Source organism: Triturus cristatus, chromosome 7 (genome assembly GCF_964204655.1).
Source record: "Triturus cristatus chromosome 7, aTriCri1.1, whole genome shotgun sequence".
Lineage (NCBI taxonomy): Eukaryota > Metazoa > Chordata > Amphibia > Caudata > Salamandridae > Triturus > Triturus cristatus.
The window spans coordinates 340,403,535-340,421,555 of NC_140590.1; the positions used below are offsets into that span (position 1 = coordinate 340,403,535).

The 18,021-nt window shown below is 43.1% G+C and overlaps 1 protein-coding gene across 1 annotated transcript in view; it reads right to left on the reverse strand.

Annotated features, from left to right (window-relative positions):
* Nucleotides 1-18,021, reverse strand: part of GRIN2D (glutamate ionotropic receptor NMDA type subunit 2D) — a 1,598,839-nt gene that overhangs the window by 797,311 nt on the left and 783,507 nt on the right. The window contains exon 4 of the mRNA XM_085616462.1: nt 11,026-11,140. Coding sequence (XP_085472588.1) covers nt 11,026-11,140 — 115 coding nt within the window. The remainder of the gene's footprint in view (nt 1-11,025; nt 11,141-18,021) is intronic.

Here is an 18,021-nt window from a genome sequence, read left to right on the forward strand (position 1 = left end):
AGGCAGAAACGAGCAGAAAGAAGAACAATAATGACAGATATGAGCAGAAAGAGACCAAATAAAGCTCAGAAAGGCAGAGAAATGAGCAGAAAAGGCACAAACCTAAGGTAGCAGAAGGTAGCGAACTGCGGGCAGGCAGGACAGGATAACTGTCGCAGGGGGGCTGGCACGAGAACATGCTCAGAGATTACTAGAAATTATAGCCTCTCTACCACCCAGGTAACTCCCGGTCAAACAGTGGTGGACACATGCCATAACTGCTTAATGTGTCTTTGGTTTCTGTTACATGAAGGTCAGTTAATAACAGGTTTTTAATCTTTGATGTTTTTGTTGTCTCTTTAATCACAAGAGCAGGGTTGGCAGTTTCTGAATTGTTTTCCAGATGGTTTTAGGATAGTAGATGAGAAGCAAGAGGAAAAATAAAGTTAAGAAACGAGCAGGAATAGAAAAAATAATGGGCAGAAACTAACAGAAAGAGGTCAAATAAAGGTCAGAAACGAGTAGAAAGAAGGGAAATAAAGGGCAGAAAGGGGCAAAAAGGAGGTAAAAAAAAGCAGAAAAAGGTACATTACAGGTCACTCAGAAGCAGAAAGAGGGAAAAAAAGGTCATAAATGACCAGAAACAGGAAAAATAATGGCCAGAAACGAGCAGAAAGAGGAACATATAGGTCAGAAATGAGTAGAAAGATGATAAAATAGAGGCAGAAACGAGCAGAAAGAAGAACAATAATGACAGATATGTTACATGAAGGTCAGTTAATAACAGGTTTTTAATCTTTGATGTTTTTGTTGTCTCTTTAATCACAAGAGCAGGGTTGGCAGTTTCTGAATTGTTTTCCAGATGGTTTTAGGATAGTAGAAAACAGAATTATTGGGGGTGTGGTACCATGGACTCAGCTGCTGTTGTAATTGTTTAGAACACCACTTGGTTTGTTCCCTTTGGTGGTAGTGGAGAAGAAGCTTCGCCAATTCTTCTTGATTCATAACCTATCCATCCCACAGGCTAGTCTTTGATTCCTGGTATCAATGCAGCAGTATGTCCATTGAGATAAACATGGCTTCACCATGTGGCCATGAAGCGGATGGCCTTACAAAGGCGTGTGTGTGACTAAATACTGAATTACCACTCTCTCTGTTCCTGACACCTTTAGCAGGCTTCGGATTGGCTAGTTTTCATTTTGGTGAGCCTTTTTATTTAGACAAATACAAATGTGGAGCATTTAATCTAGTTTTGGGGTGCATTATGAAGAAGGCTTTTAGGATGTGCCCTGACCAACGCTCTCTTTGCTGCTGTGCCCCATCCTTCCTGGGAGTGTGAATGGTTGCCTGTTGGGTGATCGTAGTGTGTCCCAGATGGAAGGTCTACTATAGGATTGACCTTCTTAGGGAATGAGCTTAATTTAATCTTAGATCAGTATCAACTTCATGGTTTAAAGGTTAAAGCTTTCAGGAATCTGTTGCACTGAATACAATTCAGGTTTTTGGTGGCGTCTCAAAGTTATTCTGGAACTAGCCTTGTCAACGATGAGAGCTGAGCATCACAAAGCATGTTTTACAGTAACAGGGAACTGTGATTTAAGGATTCGGACAGGATTCTTTCAAGGTTTTCAAAGACGAGCAGTGCGGCCTGTACAGACTGCATCTATCCCTCAACTGGGTTTGTTTATCGATGCCAGGTCTAGTGTGGGTTGCTATGCTTGTGCAGTGGTGCTTGTACAATTATCCCAAGGAATGGTTTGTATGTTGTTACTAACAATTGCAGCATTCATCAAGCTGCTTCCGAGCATTATGGTGCAGCAGATATGTTTAGTTTCTGACAGAGGGCTAGAGTGATCTGGTCCAATAGCAGGCCAGTGGTCAAGGAAATTAAGAATCAGAATACAACGTGAACGACGGTTCTGCATTTCCTAATGTGCAGGACAACGTCTTGTTTTGTTTGAAAGCTAATATTATTGTTACAAATGGGGGTCTCTAGTTGGCAGAAGTAGGTACCTTTGTCCAAATAGGGACCCTTGCTTTTAGTCAGGGTAAGGGGAATACACACTTTAGATAACCCCTTGCTCACCCCATGGGTGGCTTGGCACGAGCAGACAGACTTATCCCAAAGGCAGTGGAAGTATTTGTACTCAAAACACACAGGAATACAGTGATAACACCACAAATGGACACCAAACCAGTTTAGAAAAATAAAGTATGTCAACAAGAACAAAACAACAAAATACAACATACATGTTATAAGAATATGACTTTAAAAATGTTTCGAACAACTTAGCCCATAGAAAACTAGCTGGGGTGAAGTCTTTGTGTCCCTGAGACTTCAGAACAGGAGGCCAGCACACACAGGCCTTTGGAGATCTTCTTCAAGCAGGTTCAAAGAAGGGTTCCAGTCTTTGTCTTTTCTTTGACAGAAACAGCAACTGCGGGTCGGCCTCACAGAGCACACAGCAAAGGGGCAGCACTCCTCCTCACAGCTCTTCAGCTCTTCTCCTGGGCAAAGGTTCCTCTTGAGTCCAACAGTGATCTAACGTTCTGGGGTTTTAGGTCTATTACTTTTACCCTAAAATGTATTTGTTCTCTTTTTGCAAGGGTCTCTGAGCCTTGTCCAACCCAGTTCAGTCCTCTCCTAGTGCAGTATGACAACAGGGGGGGGGGGGGAGACAGCATTGTGTAAGGGAGACAGGACCAATTCAGGTGCAAGGAAATCTCCTCCCACCACTCTAAATTCAGCCAAGGTCTATTCAGCTCAGCTCTGGGTCATCCAGGAAGGGCCACGTAAACCTCAACCTCCCCCACACAGTGGCTGTCTACAGCGAAGGCACATCTCCAGCCCCTGTCACTCCAAAACCAGACGGTCAATACACAACAGGCAGAGGCATACCGAATTTAAAAATCATATTTACTAAAAGATGTGTTATTAAATTCTGCGTTCAGAGAGCCTAAACATTATTTCTCTATCTTGTCCCAATGTGGAAGTTATACTTGTAAGATGTAAGAAAGCATTCCTCATTCTATTCTATGGGGCAAGATAGTCTTTCAATAGTGAAAAATGAAATTGGCAGTATTTTACTATCAGGACATGTCACACACACCAGTACATGTCCTACCTTTCCCATACACTGCACCGTGCCGGGGGGGGGGGGTGGGAGGGGGTACCCTGGGTCTACCATAGGGGTGCCTTAAATGTAAGAAAAGGGAAGGTTAGGGCCTGGCAAGTGGGTGCACTTTCCAAGTTGACATGGCAGTTAACAAACTGCGCACAGACACTGCAGTGGCAGGTCTGAGATACCTTTTCATGGCTACTCATGTGGGTGGCACAATCAGTGCTGCGGGTCCACTAGTAGCATTTGATTTACAGGCCCTGGCACACTTCAGTATACTTTACTAGGGGCTTACCAGTAAATCAAAGATGCCAATCAGGGAGAACCAATTGTAATAACAATTTACACAGGGAGCACTTGCACTTTGACACTGATCAGCAGTGACAAAGTGCCCAAAGCATCTAAGCCAGCAAAAACGAAATCCAGCACAGCATCAAAAATATAGGGGGTAGAGGCAAAAGGTCAGGGGAAACCATGCCAAAGATGCCAAGTCTAACAATTATGTTCAAGGCTGGCAATGTGGGTAGTAATGAATAACACTGATGACAGTTTGCCCTTATCCAAGATACAGGACTATAGAGCGCTCCTGCAGATAGCAGCAGGTGTGAAAACTATGGATGTGCTATGGAGACTTTGCTTAGTCTGGTCTTGTGAGAGTTGTTATTTGTGCAAGGTTATCAGACTCATTAATTTTATTGAATCCTGTTATGATTGAGAAAGGGAGTGGTTGAGAGAGGGCTCTGGGACATGTCAAATATTGACAGGCCCTCAGATAAAAGTGCACAAGTTAGGCCTATGCAGAGCAATTTATTTCTTAGATTCTACAACATGGTTTGCATTACATACTTTCAGCTCCAAAGCAGAACTAGAGGTCGGGGTACTGTTAAAGAACCTCAAAATATTTTAGGACCTTCTACTCATCATCCTGAGATATTCAAATATTGGTCAGGGATGGCAGAGCAGTGTTAATAGATCTATAGATACTGGGCAGTCAGTGTAGTAAATGACCTTTAGGTGATTAGACTGCCATACGTAGGATTGAGCTTGAGTCATGCCAAATGCGAAGGTCAGAAGGATAGAACATCTAAAAGCTTGGGCCGGGCCAAATGTAAAGGTCAGAAGGATAGACCATATAAACATTTTCAACATTCATTCTTATGAATGTTTTGTGACTGCATTGTTTTTTGTTTCCCCACACCTCATTCTTTGTCCTTCGTCACTCCCATTCTCTCTGGTGTTAATGCTGCCCGTGCAAAGGATATGGCCCATCTAGAGGTGAAAAGACGGATCATGACCAATAGTATTACCTTCTATCGGATTTTGGTCTTCTAGACAGTAGCAGTTTCGATATACGCTCAACAGCTAAATGCTAGTGTATGGGCTGCTTTAAATCTAGGCAATGATTCGTGAGCTGAGGTGGAGGCATATTAGATTCCTTGCCCTGGCTAAACTGCATTCAGCATTGCTATTTCTGGAAATTACGCATGAAGGTGTTTCAGATGATCATGAGAAACTACTGTGGAAATTGCTAAATTAATGTCTAGGAAAGGGCGTATAATGTGTACCCTGCATAGAAAGTGAGTATGCTTCAGAGTGACAGTGTCCATCGTTAATGGCTGGGTAGCAATATGTTCATTTTCCATTTGGAGTAATTTGCCCAACACTTACTTCTTGGAGAAGAAGATGAATATCCTGTAGTATTCTTCACCTCTGTGGCACTAGCTCTTGTTCTCCATTGCTGTGTGGCATCCTTTAAGCATAACTTATCTAATAAATAGTGTATTTTGGTTTTATTCACCTTTTGGAGGTACTGGACTTGGGTGATAGGTGGGTTGCACATCTACCAACTCTGCCATCTTACTTTCCCTCAATCTGAGAAGTGAGCACCAGTCATTCAGGTTGCGCACGAATGGGTGCGGGAGAGTGGTGACCTGGTGGAGCAGTGTCAAGCTTAGTTTGTTTAATGTTTGGCCAACGAAGTTAGGTTGTGTACTGATAAAAAAAAGAAAGTCGGTTAAACTATATGAATAATGGTTTCTGGAATTTTGTGTTTTTCCATGTTACACTCTTGTTTTTATTTGCTTGCACAATGCAGTCCAGGTATTATCTTGAATATACAACTGGTGTGCCTTGTGCTTTCTGAGAAGGGTAGCTGAAGAGAAGTGTCTGGAAGACATACAATGAATATGCAAAGTGTTGGGAGTAGTGCCATTAGACACCATGAGAAGGCAGCTCAACCTTCCGGATGCTATCTGCATTGCAGTAGCATAGATTAACTACTCTCCCACAGGTTCTCCATAAGACCTCTAAGATTTTGGCAACCAGGTGCATTTATGATGCTCTCGCAGGCAGAGCAGCAGTTGCTGTCTTAAACAGGAACCAAATTGTTGCTTTCCATTCACCATTCCTCACCCTATCCCGACAGATATGACGGTGCTGTCGACTGGTTGATCAGGGCCGACTAGGCCAAGATTTCTTTTATTTTTATATGGATTAAATAAATGCATAAGTAATGTTGGAGATTATAATCAAAATTATTCCATATACTCATGGGACAAACAATGAGGCAGTAAGTTATTTGTCTGCAATGGTCAGGAGTTAATTCGCTCTGGTAATTTTTGGAAGCAAGGTCCCACTTACAAACTGAGTTAAGGATGAGATATGTTCTTAAGTGGAAATTGTGGACTTTGAAAACTACAGAAATGTTAGCTTCCCCTGAACAAAATTGCCCCATGTGATGCAAATTTATATGGACCACTGTAAGTGAAGTTATGGTGTGGTGATACCATGTGAGAAGTGACTTAAAAGAGGGTAGGCAATGCTTGTTGTGGTAAAGGTGGTCACCCAAGTCTTCTCAGTGCATGGAGTGTTTAAATGACGTTAGACAAGCTTTGCTAGGGCTTTTTGTGGTTACACAATTTCTATGTATGTCTGGATGGCTTTTAGTGATGGTGTGTGACGTTTGACTGCATTAGTTTGGTCAGCAGTGCCCATTATGTGTAGTTAATCGTTCAACTGAGTTTGTTTGCATTGCCACTTTGCTTGTAAAGGGGTTTTAGTGCTTTTAGACCAAATCTGCTGTGGTTGCTTACGTCACCTTAGTAAATTAGATATATAAACAAGTTTGACTGACATAATACAACCTTCGCTGAGGATTCCTTGCATCACATGAGTCACTGCATGTGTTGGGTATCCTTTGACAAGGTTGCTTTCACCTATCTGGTAACATAGTAACTATGCAGTGATTTTAGTGCAAGTAGGTAGCATCTGAAGGAGTTTAAATCGCTAACTGTGTTTGCAATGTGCTCCTCAAAACGACTCAAGCTGTGAATCTGAAATCGACCATAAATGGTGGTTGGCCTCACTTTGGAATTGAACTTTTTGGCAAAATGATGCATTATTCCTCATTCTGACTTGCAGAACTCAAATTGAGAAGCAAAACTGTGTGGGAGAAAAAGATTAAGGTGCAGTGAAAGTATTTCAGCTTGCTCATTTTAACTCCTGATAATTCCAACCAGTGGCCTTATTACATAAAGTGCCCCAGAGGTGTAACAGATATGTGCCTACTTTCTACACCCTGGAGCATTTGAGATTACAGAAGGGGTTGCGGACACTTGTGTGGCAATACAGATCCTGTGGGCACTACATGTGTGCCAGCGTGTATGCCAGGTGGCATACCCTCCCTCTGCAAATTTGGGAACACTCTACCTATGCTATGTTATAGACACAAGCTCAGAGACAAAGGAGCTGTCAGGGAGTGTACTGAGCATGCACCATAAGGAGGCAGTGCATAGTCAGTGTGCCGTCCATGGGTGACCCTTGAAAGGGAATAAAGGGGTCCCAATGGCCTGCCAGGCCTTCTGCGTCAGCCTCTAGGGGCATCTCTATCCCCCTTTGAAAGGCAGGATGTGTCAGCGTCTACAAAATGAAAGATAGACCATCTGGCTGCTTCAAAGAGGCTGTAGCCTCTCGGATAGAGCGGTCGACCTTGAAGCTGGGGAACCGGGTTTGAGTCTCAGCAACGACGCTCAATATCCTGTGATTCTGGGCAAATCACGTAATCTCCCCGTTTCTAACAAAAATGAATGTGTCCTCATGTAACGAAACTGGTGCTATGTAAAGCGCTCTGATACCTGATGTCTCGGGTCTAGTTTGCGCTATATAAAACTCTTAAATAAAATAATAATAATAATAAAGTGGGACCCCTGGGAAAGCAAGAGTTTGTAGATACCCTGAGGGCAGTGTATTAACTGTAACCTGGAGCACTGATCAGGTCTGAACCAGGCAAAGCCACTGAAGGGTGTGCCGTGGGCCAGACGATGGCAGTGCACCTACACATAATACAGCCCCTAGTGGGAGCAACCTAATATGTGTGGTGGTGAAGTGAGGTTAGGCAATCTTTGCTACGGTTGGTCCAAGTGACAGGAGTAGACTTTATTCGTGATTTTAAAGAGTATTCAACCTTTTCGGGTGGGGTGGGGGGTGAGGTGTGTGTGTGGGGGGGTGTTTTGTTTCTAGTGGGGTGAGGAAACATTTTTGGAGGTTAAATGCATCATGTTCACTCTGTGTGGATTGTTTTTAGTGAGGTTTTACAATTGATGATGGTGAACTTAGACACCCGGTGCTAAAGTTGACTGCATCTACACAATGAGGGTTTGTATGGAATGCTCTCAGTGAGATTAAACAGTCTTTTATAAGGGTGGTAACATCACAGTAGATCTCTGAATGGGTTGAGTGCTTTTAGTGACATTAGGCTGCCTTTGATATTGGTGGTTGTGGTGTCAATTGCCACTTCATGCTTAAAGTGTGCTTTTAGTGACGTAAAACCCTCTTTGATTTATTGACTGCAGCATTTCGGTCTACTGTCGACTTCTGTAGACGGTTTCAGAAAGATGTTAGACACTGTTTACCTGGGTCTAACATATTGAATAGGATTTCATGTCCTTTGTGTTTGCTGTGAGTATGTGCTCTTGGTAGGGGTGTGCTCTTTTGATGTGAATTTTATTGATAAACTTTTTTTTCTTTTATGAGACTCATTCGTACAGAACCGATCTTCCTGCACTTGTGGTTCTATGACACTCACTATATTTTTAGGTCACAATGTAAAACCGTCAACAAATTCACTTTAAACAAAGTATAATAGGTTTATATTGAGGTGATTTGTTACCATATGTAATGGTTGTTCTGGTTATTCCATTAGCAAAGGCTTCAGGTGTATTAAGCTCATGTATTTGTAAAGTTATTCATTTATATATGTAGTAACGTTGCATTGAACCACAGCATCACCCTACAGCCAGTAGAGTGTCTGTGCACCAGATGCAAATGTTTCCTCCTTCCTTGTTGTTTTTCAGGAGATACATTTTGGGCCCTATGCCGATCTCAGTTGGAGGGATCTGAATCAAATTTGGTTTTATCTGAACTGACCCTTGTTTCCAACCGACTTGTTCCAAATTCCAAACTACCAAGTACGATGCCTGGAAACCCTTAGCGCTGACCCAATCTGTTCCAGAAGGAATAGGGAGAGATAGAGCCCACCGGCGCCAAATCGTACAGCTCTATGGAGTAGGTTTTCCAAGCGAGCAAGCACGATGAACGATTCGGACAGCCTTTACGATTCGTTTTACACTGGATCGAAAAGGCTGCCGGAATCGGTCTTTGGGTGCCACTAGGGGCCCCCCTTCATCGGGGGCCCTACAAATCTTTCACATGGGGGTACCCATGGGCCCCCCTTTTCAGACCATGCACAGTGTGGCAGGCACCAAGGGTTGCCCGCCGCAGGGTGCACGATGATCCCCAACAACCCCTTTTGTCAGTCGGAGCCTGTGTAAGCGTTAGGTACCCAGGCTCCCGTTGATGTAAATGGAAGTCCGACCGAATCGTATCCGGATGAATTCAAATGCATCGTACTTGTTCGGTCGGACTCCCCTGACATGAGTCGTACGGAAACCATTCTGGACACGAGTCGTTCAGTTTGCTTTCCCAACATGATCGCAATCGGGCCCTTAGTATACACATTTGAGGGTCATTTCACATTGACTTATCAGGTAGTAATACCGCATGCTTTTGTATTTTCCCAGGGCGAAATTTCCACGACATTCTGACTGAGTTATTGATATCAGAATGAGAGATAACTTGTGGTATCAGAGATTTACCACATTCCAATCCTGCCCTGATGCAGGGTTTTCCAGGCAAATTCCACATGGAGAATAATTCTCTGAAAACTTGCACACCTTGTTATCTCAAATCAGGTACAAAAATCCATTTGCACCCGATTCAAAATGACCACAGTTGTTTAAAATGAGGGTCTCCTTACTTCACCAGCTTGTGACATGAACTCTTATGAGGTTCTGAAATGGTTTTGGAGTAAAAAATTATGTTTATGACTTCAAAAATCTGGGTTGAGGATCAGAACTCACAAATCTTTGCTCACGGATTCAGGATTTGCAATTTTATTTTCAAAATTAAATCAAACTTACAAAAAGGGAAAACAGACAGTATGGCAGGTGTTATTGTGTATTGCAGTTAGAATCATTGGTGGGAACATGAGTATTCCCAAGAGAGCGGCACAGAGTACAGTAAGGAGAGTTGGGAATACCTGCAAAGACATAGTTTTCAGTATTCACAACCTGTCCCAATGATTTACATGGTTCTATATTAGAATATCAAAACAAGAAAATATCTACCTGCCGAAACAGGGTGGACAAATTATCGTGTACCCAAATATCATAAAGTGGTGTTTGTATAGCTAAGGATAGATTTAACATGCTTAACTCCCATGTATGTTCCTTGAATATATGTACATGATCATGATATAGATATGTGAATTTAAGTATAGTAAACTTACAATCACATATACATACTTACACATCTTTCACATTCCCTCCTAATTGAGGAAGAGGTTGGGAAACACATTTGTGAGACAGAAATACTTTTGTGACACACAATAGGTTAAATACACAACAAGCAAATCTGCACTCCACAGCCCTGTGGTTTTGCGTATCACAGTGCTTGTGACTGCAGAATGACTTCACACATCTGGCCTCTAAGGGTAAGATGTACGACCCTTCCAATTTGCTAGTCACAAATGTCGTCGTTTTGCAACTCGCAAAATGGAATTTACAACAGTGTCTCAGACACTGTTTGCTATTCCTAATGGGGTTGCAAATTGCCTGCTTCATTCATGAGCCAGGTTGCAATTTGGAATGGCTAGCTCCCAAGGATGGTGGCCTGCTGGGGTCAGCAGACCACCATGTCTGTGACTGCCTTTTATTTAAGGCAGTTTCTTTTTTAAATACTTCCTGTTTTCCTAAAAATGAAACGTTTCTGTTTCGTTTTTTAAGAGTGGGCAGTGGTCCGTGGGACCAGTGCCTGCTCTTAAAAAATATTTTTGCTGCCAGTCATAAAGGAGAAGGGGTCCCCAGGCCTGTTTGTGAGTGACTTACCACCTATTTGAAATGGGTGGTAAACGGTGAGTGTTTTGAGACCACAATTGCAGTCACAACACATTCATACATTGAATTATGACTCGCTATTAGGAAGGGACACCCTTGGCACGCCCTTCCTAATAGCGAGTCGCAAACCTTGTTTTGCGAGTCGGTAATAGGTTACTAACTCGCAAAATAGGGTTTGTACATAGGGCAAACCAATTTTGCGGCCGCAAACGGGCCGATTTTCCGTTTATGACTGCAAAAAACAGTCGCACATCTGGCCCCAAGTCCCAATAGGTCGGGCCTTGTCGCAGGGAGAGAAACACAAACACTTGCGCCACCACCATGTTCCCATGAAAAGGTGGGCGCGTGCCCAAGATTCAACAGATGCTTCCGCACTGAGGCTTTGATGACCGTTCCCCCTTCTCGAAACCCGACGAACCAGGCCACAAAGAACAGATCAATAAAAGATTGAAGAGGGAAATAAAAGGTTCTCTTACCACCTCCCAGCTGCGCTCTTTGTTCAGCGCGATCACCACGAGGGACGGGTTGATCAGGTAGCCGTCTTCATTGAACGAGAAGTCTTTGCCGCCGTAGGAAATGTTCATAAAATATCTACAAATCGGCAACGCCAACAAAGACAAAAATAATAACGGCGAATTAACAACGTGCTTCGCACAATAGCAGACATTTTGAACTGCATGCGTGTCGCCCGTGGCTGCGGAAGCCCGTCCGCACCCTCCGTGATTACCAGCTAGTTTTCAGTTTCAATAGATTTCAGCACACTGTTCATGGAAGGGGGCATTCAGGGAGCCCGAGGGTGGGCCTCAGGCTGGAATTATCTACTTGGAAGGGCCTGGGTAAGAGAGAGGGAAAGAAAGGGTCGCGGGAGGGGAAATCGAATGTACTGGAAGGTGAGAGCGCCCTAGTGAATTGGAAGAAAATTCTAGAGAACGAGATCTATAAAGGGAAGAAAGGGAATACGAGGGTGGCGGACAGACAGAAGACATTATGTAAAATATAAAGAAACAATATTAATAATTAACATGCTAAGGAGTCGAAACTGAGGAAACGTGAAAATTATGATTTTTGCAGAAGAATGGTTAGAACGAAAAAATGAAGAACACTCAAAGAATGCAAATGTGTGATGGTTTTAAAACAGCAAATTCAAAAAGAGCAAGTGCTAGGTGTAGAGGGAAATGTATGTTTAGAGGCAGAGACAGTAATAGGTGTGGTAACTGATATTTTTGGTGTGGAATTATTGTTAGAGGCAGAGGTATGTATAAAGGTAAAGGGAGGTGAAGAGATGTAGGTGAGGAAGGAAATGAATGTGTGGGTGGATAGGTAGCAGTAAAAGCAGTGGTAGGTGCAGCGATGGATGTGGCTGTAGACGTGTGTGTCGAGCTAGAACAAAAGTGTAGAGGCCGGGGAATAGAAATAGAGGTAGCAGAGGAGACAGATGTAGAGGTCGGCACAGAGCCAAGTGTAGAGCTAGACACTGATGTAACAGTAGTGGAAGAGACATAGAGGTAGGAGTGGAGAGAGATGTAAAGGCAAGTGTAGATTTAGAGACAGGTAGTGCTTTAAATGGGCCAGTACTGACCGGTACAGAGTACCATCACTTTTTATTTTGAGGCGAAGATTACCGGCACTTCTCAAGAGAAATGCAATACCTTTAATTGGAGAGTACCGGCACTTCCCGGAAACAAGCAGGTGCTCTGTTACAGAGTACCTGCACTTTTATTTTTCCATTTCAAGCACTGGAGACAGGTGTAGAGGTTGAGCAAAAGATAACTACAGAGGTACGAGTGGAGGCAGAGACCAATGTAGAGGTAGGAACATAGGCAAGGGTATAGTTGGACACCCCCACAGGTAGAGGGAGATAGAAGCAGAGGTTGAGGAAAAGATAGATGCAGAGGTAGGTGCAGAGGGAAGTCTAGCGTTAGACACACTAAAAGAGACAAATCTAGAGGTAGGAGTGGATGCATAAAAAGATGCAGAGGTACGTGTATAGGTAAAAGAAGAGATAGAGGATAGCTATAGAGGTAGCAGTGGAGGCAGAGACAGAGGTAGAGGTGGGTACAGAGGCTAGAGTAGAGTTAGACAAAGGTATAGAGAAAGAGATAGATAAAGATGAATTGGGTGAAGTCACAGCTGGATAATTAGATAATCTTGTCTGCTGTATTTCCGAAATGGATAATAGTAACCAAGGATTGTTTATTTTATTTATTTTTCTAGTAGTCCTCAACAATTCTAGCAGAGCAAAACAGAAAAGACAGCCAACACATGTTTCACCCCTTCTCGGCATGCTGACCTAGGGTAGGCTTTCTCAAGGCTGATTAAATAGAGTGCATTTGTGACATTGGATAAAAAAGAGAAGAACCCAAAAATGATTATGTCATTAACAATAGGCAAAGAAACAAGGAACAAAAGAATAGGAGAAAAATAGAGAAAAAAAGAGAGAATAAAACCAATTGTATGGTGGACCGATAATATCCCAACCCAAAGGGAGCAAAGTTTCAGTACAACAGGTTGTCATACCATGAGCCCGTTACTTCACCCTAATAAATCTATCTGATCTGTTAAGCGAAAGTGTGTTCCCTGTCATTTTTGAAAATACATGCTTAGCATTACCAAGCTCCAATGTGGTGCCTAGGGGCCAATATCCACTCATCCCACTTCTGTCAAAGCTCGGTCCCATTGGGCCCCAGGTGTGCCTCATAATTTACACAAGGGAAATTATAAGTTGCCACAAGTCTTACTACATAGGATTGTTGCAAAGGATTGTAATACTGGTCATATATGATCCTACGGTCAGAATAAAGTAGAGAGGGAAAGCTGAGACCACATGAGCTTGAGATGCTATAAGACCTCGGATACAGCATCCTGAGCACTCTCCGGAGATCTGTGTGTGACGTGAGGTTCACGGGACCGAATCCAGAAGGGTCTACTTATCCTTTAATCATTCTGCAATCAATAAAATGAGTACAATTCAGCTGGATAATACCTGTCATAGCTGAACACCAAGAGACAACTCAGTTTGAAGGATATGTGATATACAACGTAATTATTGTAATATTCCTATACATCTCTTTGACATCACAGAACGGTAGTGCTCAACAGAAAACATAGCCGAGTCCTCGAAAGAATAAGCTCTTTAGATCGCTTCTTTGCCTGGGGGGAGTTAGTGGTAGAGGAACCAGTCACCCTTATACCTGCCAACTCACACGATGCCACCATGTGACACACGATATCGGCTCCCACCACACGGTTTGCCAGTGAGGAACCAAAATTACATGGTGGTAGGGAAAATGAGCTGGCAACTACTGTAAATTGTAGGTTTTTCCCAGGCTTTGAACTGTGACGTCCATTAAGGGGTGTGAAAACACCCCAGGACATCTGTACCAGCATCTGCAAGGTTATTTTTTTTCTTTCTTTGGGAGGTTACTTGGGGCCGGGCTGGGGTTCAAGAGTGCCTGGTAGGTACTTCTGGGCATGAAGACCTGCCCTCTTTATGGCCCCGCCCCCTCCTCACACAGTGAGGTTGCTGTTCAAGTTGGCAGGTATGCACCTAGGGAGAGAGCATGCAGAAACAATATTCAGGGTAGTGGGGGGAGAGAGAGATGAGGAGAATGCAAGTAACACTTAAAAGCGAAGCTCAACAAGTGCACATTGGATAAGCTCCTTAGGCGGCTTACATTATTAACTTATTTTTATATAACGCTTCATAATGCTCTTCTGCTGTTTCTAAGTGCTTTAAACAAAATGTGTTATTATCATCCATTTTAGCTACTGTTGTATCCTTCTGTCGGTTGAGCACCTAGTCAGTATTACAACCCCTGACCTTAAGGTCACAGGAGGTGTCAGAGGTAGAAGAGAGAGAATATTTAACTTCACAGTAGGGAAAGGGGGAAAAAGTCACCGTTCACAAGGATGGACAACATTGAAGACTTCGCCTTGTGCAAAGTTTTGCATCATCCTTGTCTCCTTCCTTGCAGCTGAAAGTCCTGCACCATATGTGACTTCGGATAATTGTTTCCCATGCTCTCAATGCTGCCACCTTGGACCAGTGGCACTGGGGTTGTATCTGAAAATAGCATATGAAGAAATACCCACTAACCCGTTCAACCTATTGAGGACAACCCTTCTATTATTATCTCCAATGGGGTGATACTTTCATAGACAATATTTAAGAAATGATATTTATGCTAAAGGATAACCTAACCCTGATATTCATGTACCACATTTCTCAGAGCCACGTGCTCAACACCATGAGCTACCTTGCTCTATGGTTGATTGCCTGCTCTGGAGACGTGTTTGCAGCATCCCCGGTGGCATCAAGCCTTTCTCTGCCTTTCATTCATCCCATTCTGAGAAAGGAGGACACTGAAAAGTTATATGACGTATTATTGAAGGTTTTAAGATCTGCTGACTGCTGCTGCATTCCCTTTTTAAAAAACGTTGTACTTTTTGTGGGGGTTTCACTTGTTGTTTGGGGGGAACCGATAGTATACGGCGGCCATTTCATTTCCCCACCAATTAGAGTGGTTAGCACTATTTTCTCCTGACTCGTAAACGCGCCCGGCCTACCTGTTTAGTCACAGCTATGGCGCAGACAGGACCACTACTTGTACAGTACCTGGGTCCTTGTTTTTATCCTTTTAATTAGTTTCAGAGTTTTTAAGATCTGTTAACTGCTACTGCATTACCTTTAAAAAAAGTTTTACTTTTTGTGGGGATTTCACTGGTTGTGTGGGGGGAACAGATAGTTTACCGCAGTCATTTAATTTTGCCACCATTAAGAGCGGTTAGCGCTCCAGTGTTTTCTCCTGCCTCGTCATCGCGCACGGCCTGCCTATTTAGTTGCGTCTGTGGCGCGGACGTGCGCAGTGGGCGCACCAATGGCGTGTTGAAGGCGCACCTAAGGCAAGCTCATCCGCGTCTGAACTGAACCAAGGGCCAGTAATGCTGGTTAATTGCCTCCAGAAAGGTTGTCGCACTCCCTTTCACAGCTCCTTGCTCTTCGTCCCAATACTCCAGGAAGCATGTCTATCATCCTGGATCCCTGACAAGGCTTTTTACAAATGTTCTTTCTGTGATTTTGTGGTCGCTGAACCTTGTATTTCACCACAAATACATACCACAGGTCTCTGCTTCATTCATTCAATGATGACCAGCACGAATGTAACTCTGCCCATTTCACATTTTTTAATAGTAACTGCCGGTCACGAGGGAAGCACCAATCTGAGCTATTCAACTTCTTAAAAGATAATGCTCCAGGTGCAGTGTTTCTGACAGAAACTTGGTTGAATGATGCTTCAACCCCAGATATTGCTGCACCTCCGCCCCCGATTAATGCATCCTTAGAGTAGATCGTACGCATAAGCTCAGGGTTGGGGTGGGGGAATTGCGCTTATTTTCAAATCACGATATGTTTGGAAAATAGAGAAGCTTTCTTTCCAGACAGTGAAACGAGTGTTACTGTTTCTCCTGACTCTTTTTCATAACTTTACTCTGCCAGGTGCCTTGATATCCCGCTCCCCGGGGCTGGCCAGTAATTGGAACCCCAGTTTAATAGAGGCTTTGTCTCCCTTCGGAATTCTTGGAAACTTTAAAATACACCTGGATAATACATCCTGCAGTATCGCCTCCACGCTTATTGAGGACTTCATGGCGCTGGACTTTCAGTTGGCGAATAATTGTCTCACCCATGGAATGTATGACGTTACAACGCATACATTTACAATGCATGCCTTTACAATGCAGTTTTTACATCGCAACATCCTTTACAATGCATTATTTTACATTGCATGCCATTACATCGCATTTTCAGAAACTACCTTTATAACGCATTCCTTTACATCGCATTATACCTTTACAACGCATACCATTACAAAGCATACCATTACATCACATTTAAGGTAAGTGTTGGATAGTATAGGGGTAATAATTACTATTCTAACTGCAGTGAGTGCAACAGTAGGGTAAGTGTTGGATAGTGTAGGGGTAAAAATTACTATTCTAACTGCAGTGAGTGCAACAGTAGGGTAAGTGTTGGATAGTGTAGGGGTAATAATTACTATTCTAACTGCAGTGAGTGCAACAGTAGGGTAAGTGTTGGATAGTGTAGGGGTAATAATTACTATTCTAACTGCAGTGAGTGCAACAGTAGGGTAAGTGTTGGATAGTGTAGGGGTAAAAATTACTATTCTAACTCCAGTGAGTGCAACAGTAGGGTAAGTGTTGGATAGTGTAAGGGTACTATGCGTTGTAATGGTATGCATTGTAATGACTTTCGATGTAATGCCTGTGCTGAAGTGACGTGCATTGTAATGACATGCGTTGTAGTGACATGCGATGTAATGGCTGCATTATAATGACATGTGATGTAAAGGATGTTGACATGTAATGACTGCTATGTAAAGGTAGTGCGATGTAATGACTGCGTTGTAAAGGTTGTTTCCCCACCCATGAGGCTGGCTATTTGCTCAACCCCATTTTCTCTAATGAGAAGAACTTGCGTGCTGATCAGTCTCTACCTTTAGCCTGGTCCGACCATTTTGCAGTCCCTTTCTCTCTCATTATCCCAGGGCCGTTTCAGTTAAGGGCTGTCCAGTCCTTATCCTCAGGCAAGAATTGGTCTAACCTTAATGTTGCAGGTTTGAATCAGACTTTAGAATCCAACCACCAACCTTGTCAAACTCAGTGTGTTCTGACGTCTCAATCATTGATGGGTGGATTGGGTCTGCACTGAACTCTTTAATTCCAGTTAGGGAGAAAAAGCCAAAAGAGATCTCGTCCTCCCACTCCCTGGTTTAAAGATATATTGCATAATAAAAAAAAATCTGCAATTCCCTTGAGAGAATATGGCGGAAGTCTTACAGTGCAGATGCTAAATAAAATTACAAGCAGGCTTTAAAGGCTACCATAAAAGCTGCTACACAACCAGGGCCACCATTTTTTCTGAAAAAATCTGTGCAGCTCAAAACTGCTCGAAAAGTCGTCGTTTCAAATAGTGAAATAACTCTCAGATGCTGCAACCACAGATCTGGCCATCTCTCTCACTCAATCTCAGTGTGATGAGCTAGCCACTTTCTTCTCAAAGAAAGTTGATGATATTCAATCCACTTTCCTCTCGACTCCAGACTACAACTCGGCGGATCTGCATGCCTCTGTCCCCTCTCACATAAATCTTAAATCTCTACAGTATCAGCTCATCAGGACCTGTTCACTGAGCACGTTTCAGCCCCTGGAACCCTCTGATTTTTAAATCCCTCCTAAACTCTGTTAAGTCTTGATCCTTACACTCCTGCAGTGTCCGCCGGCTTGGCCCATTCTTTCTGGATTTACTCACTCAGCTTTTAAATGCCACTCTCTCGGAAGGCATTGTTCCAAGAGCATGGAAGCACGTAATGGTTATGCCTGTGCTTAAAAAACCCAATCTGGACCCTTCAATTTGGGGAAATTATAGACCTATTTCCCTCTTGACTGCTTTG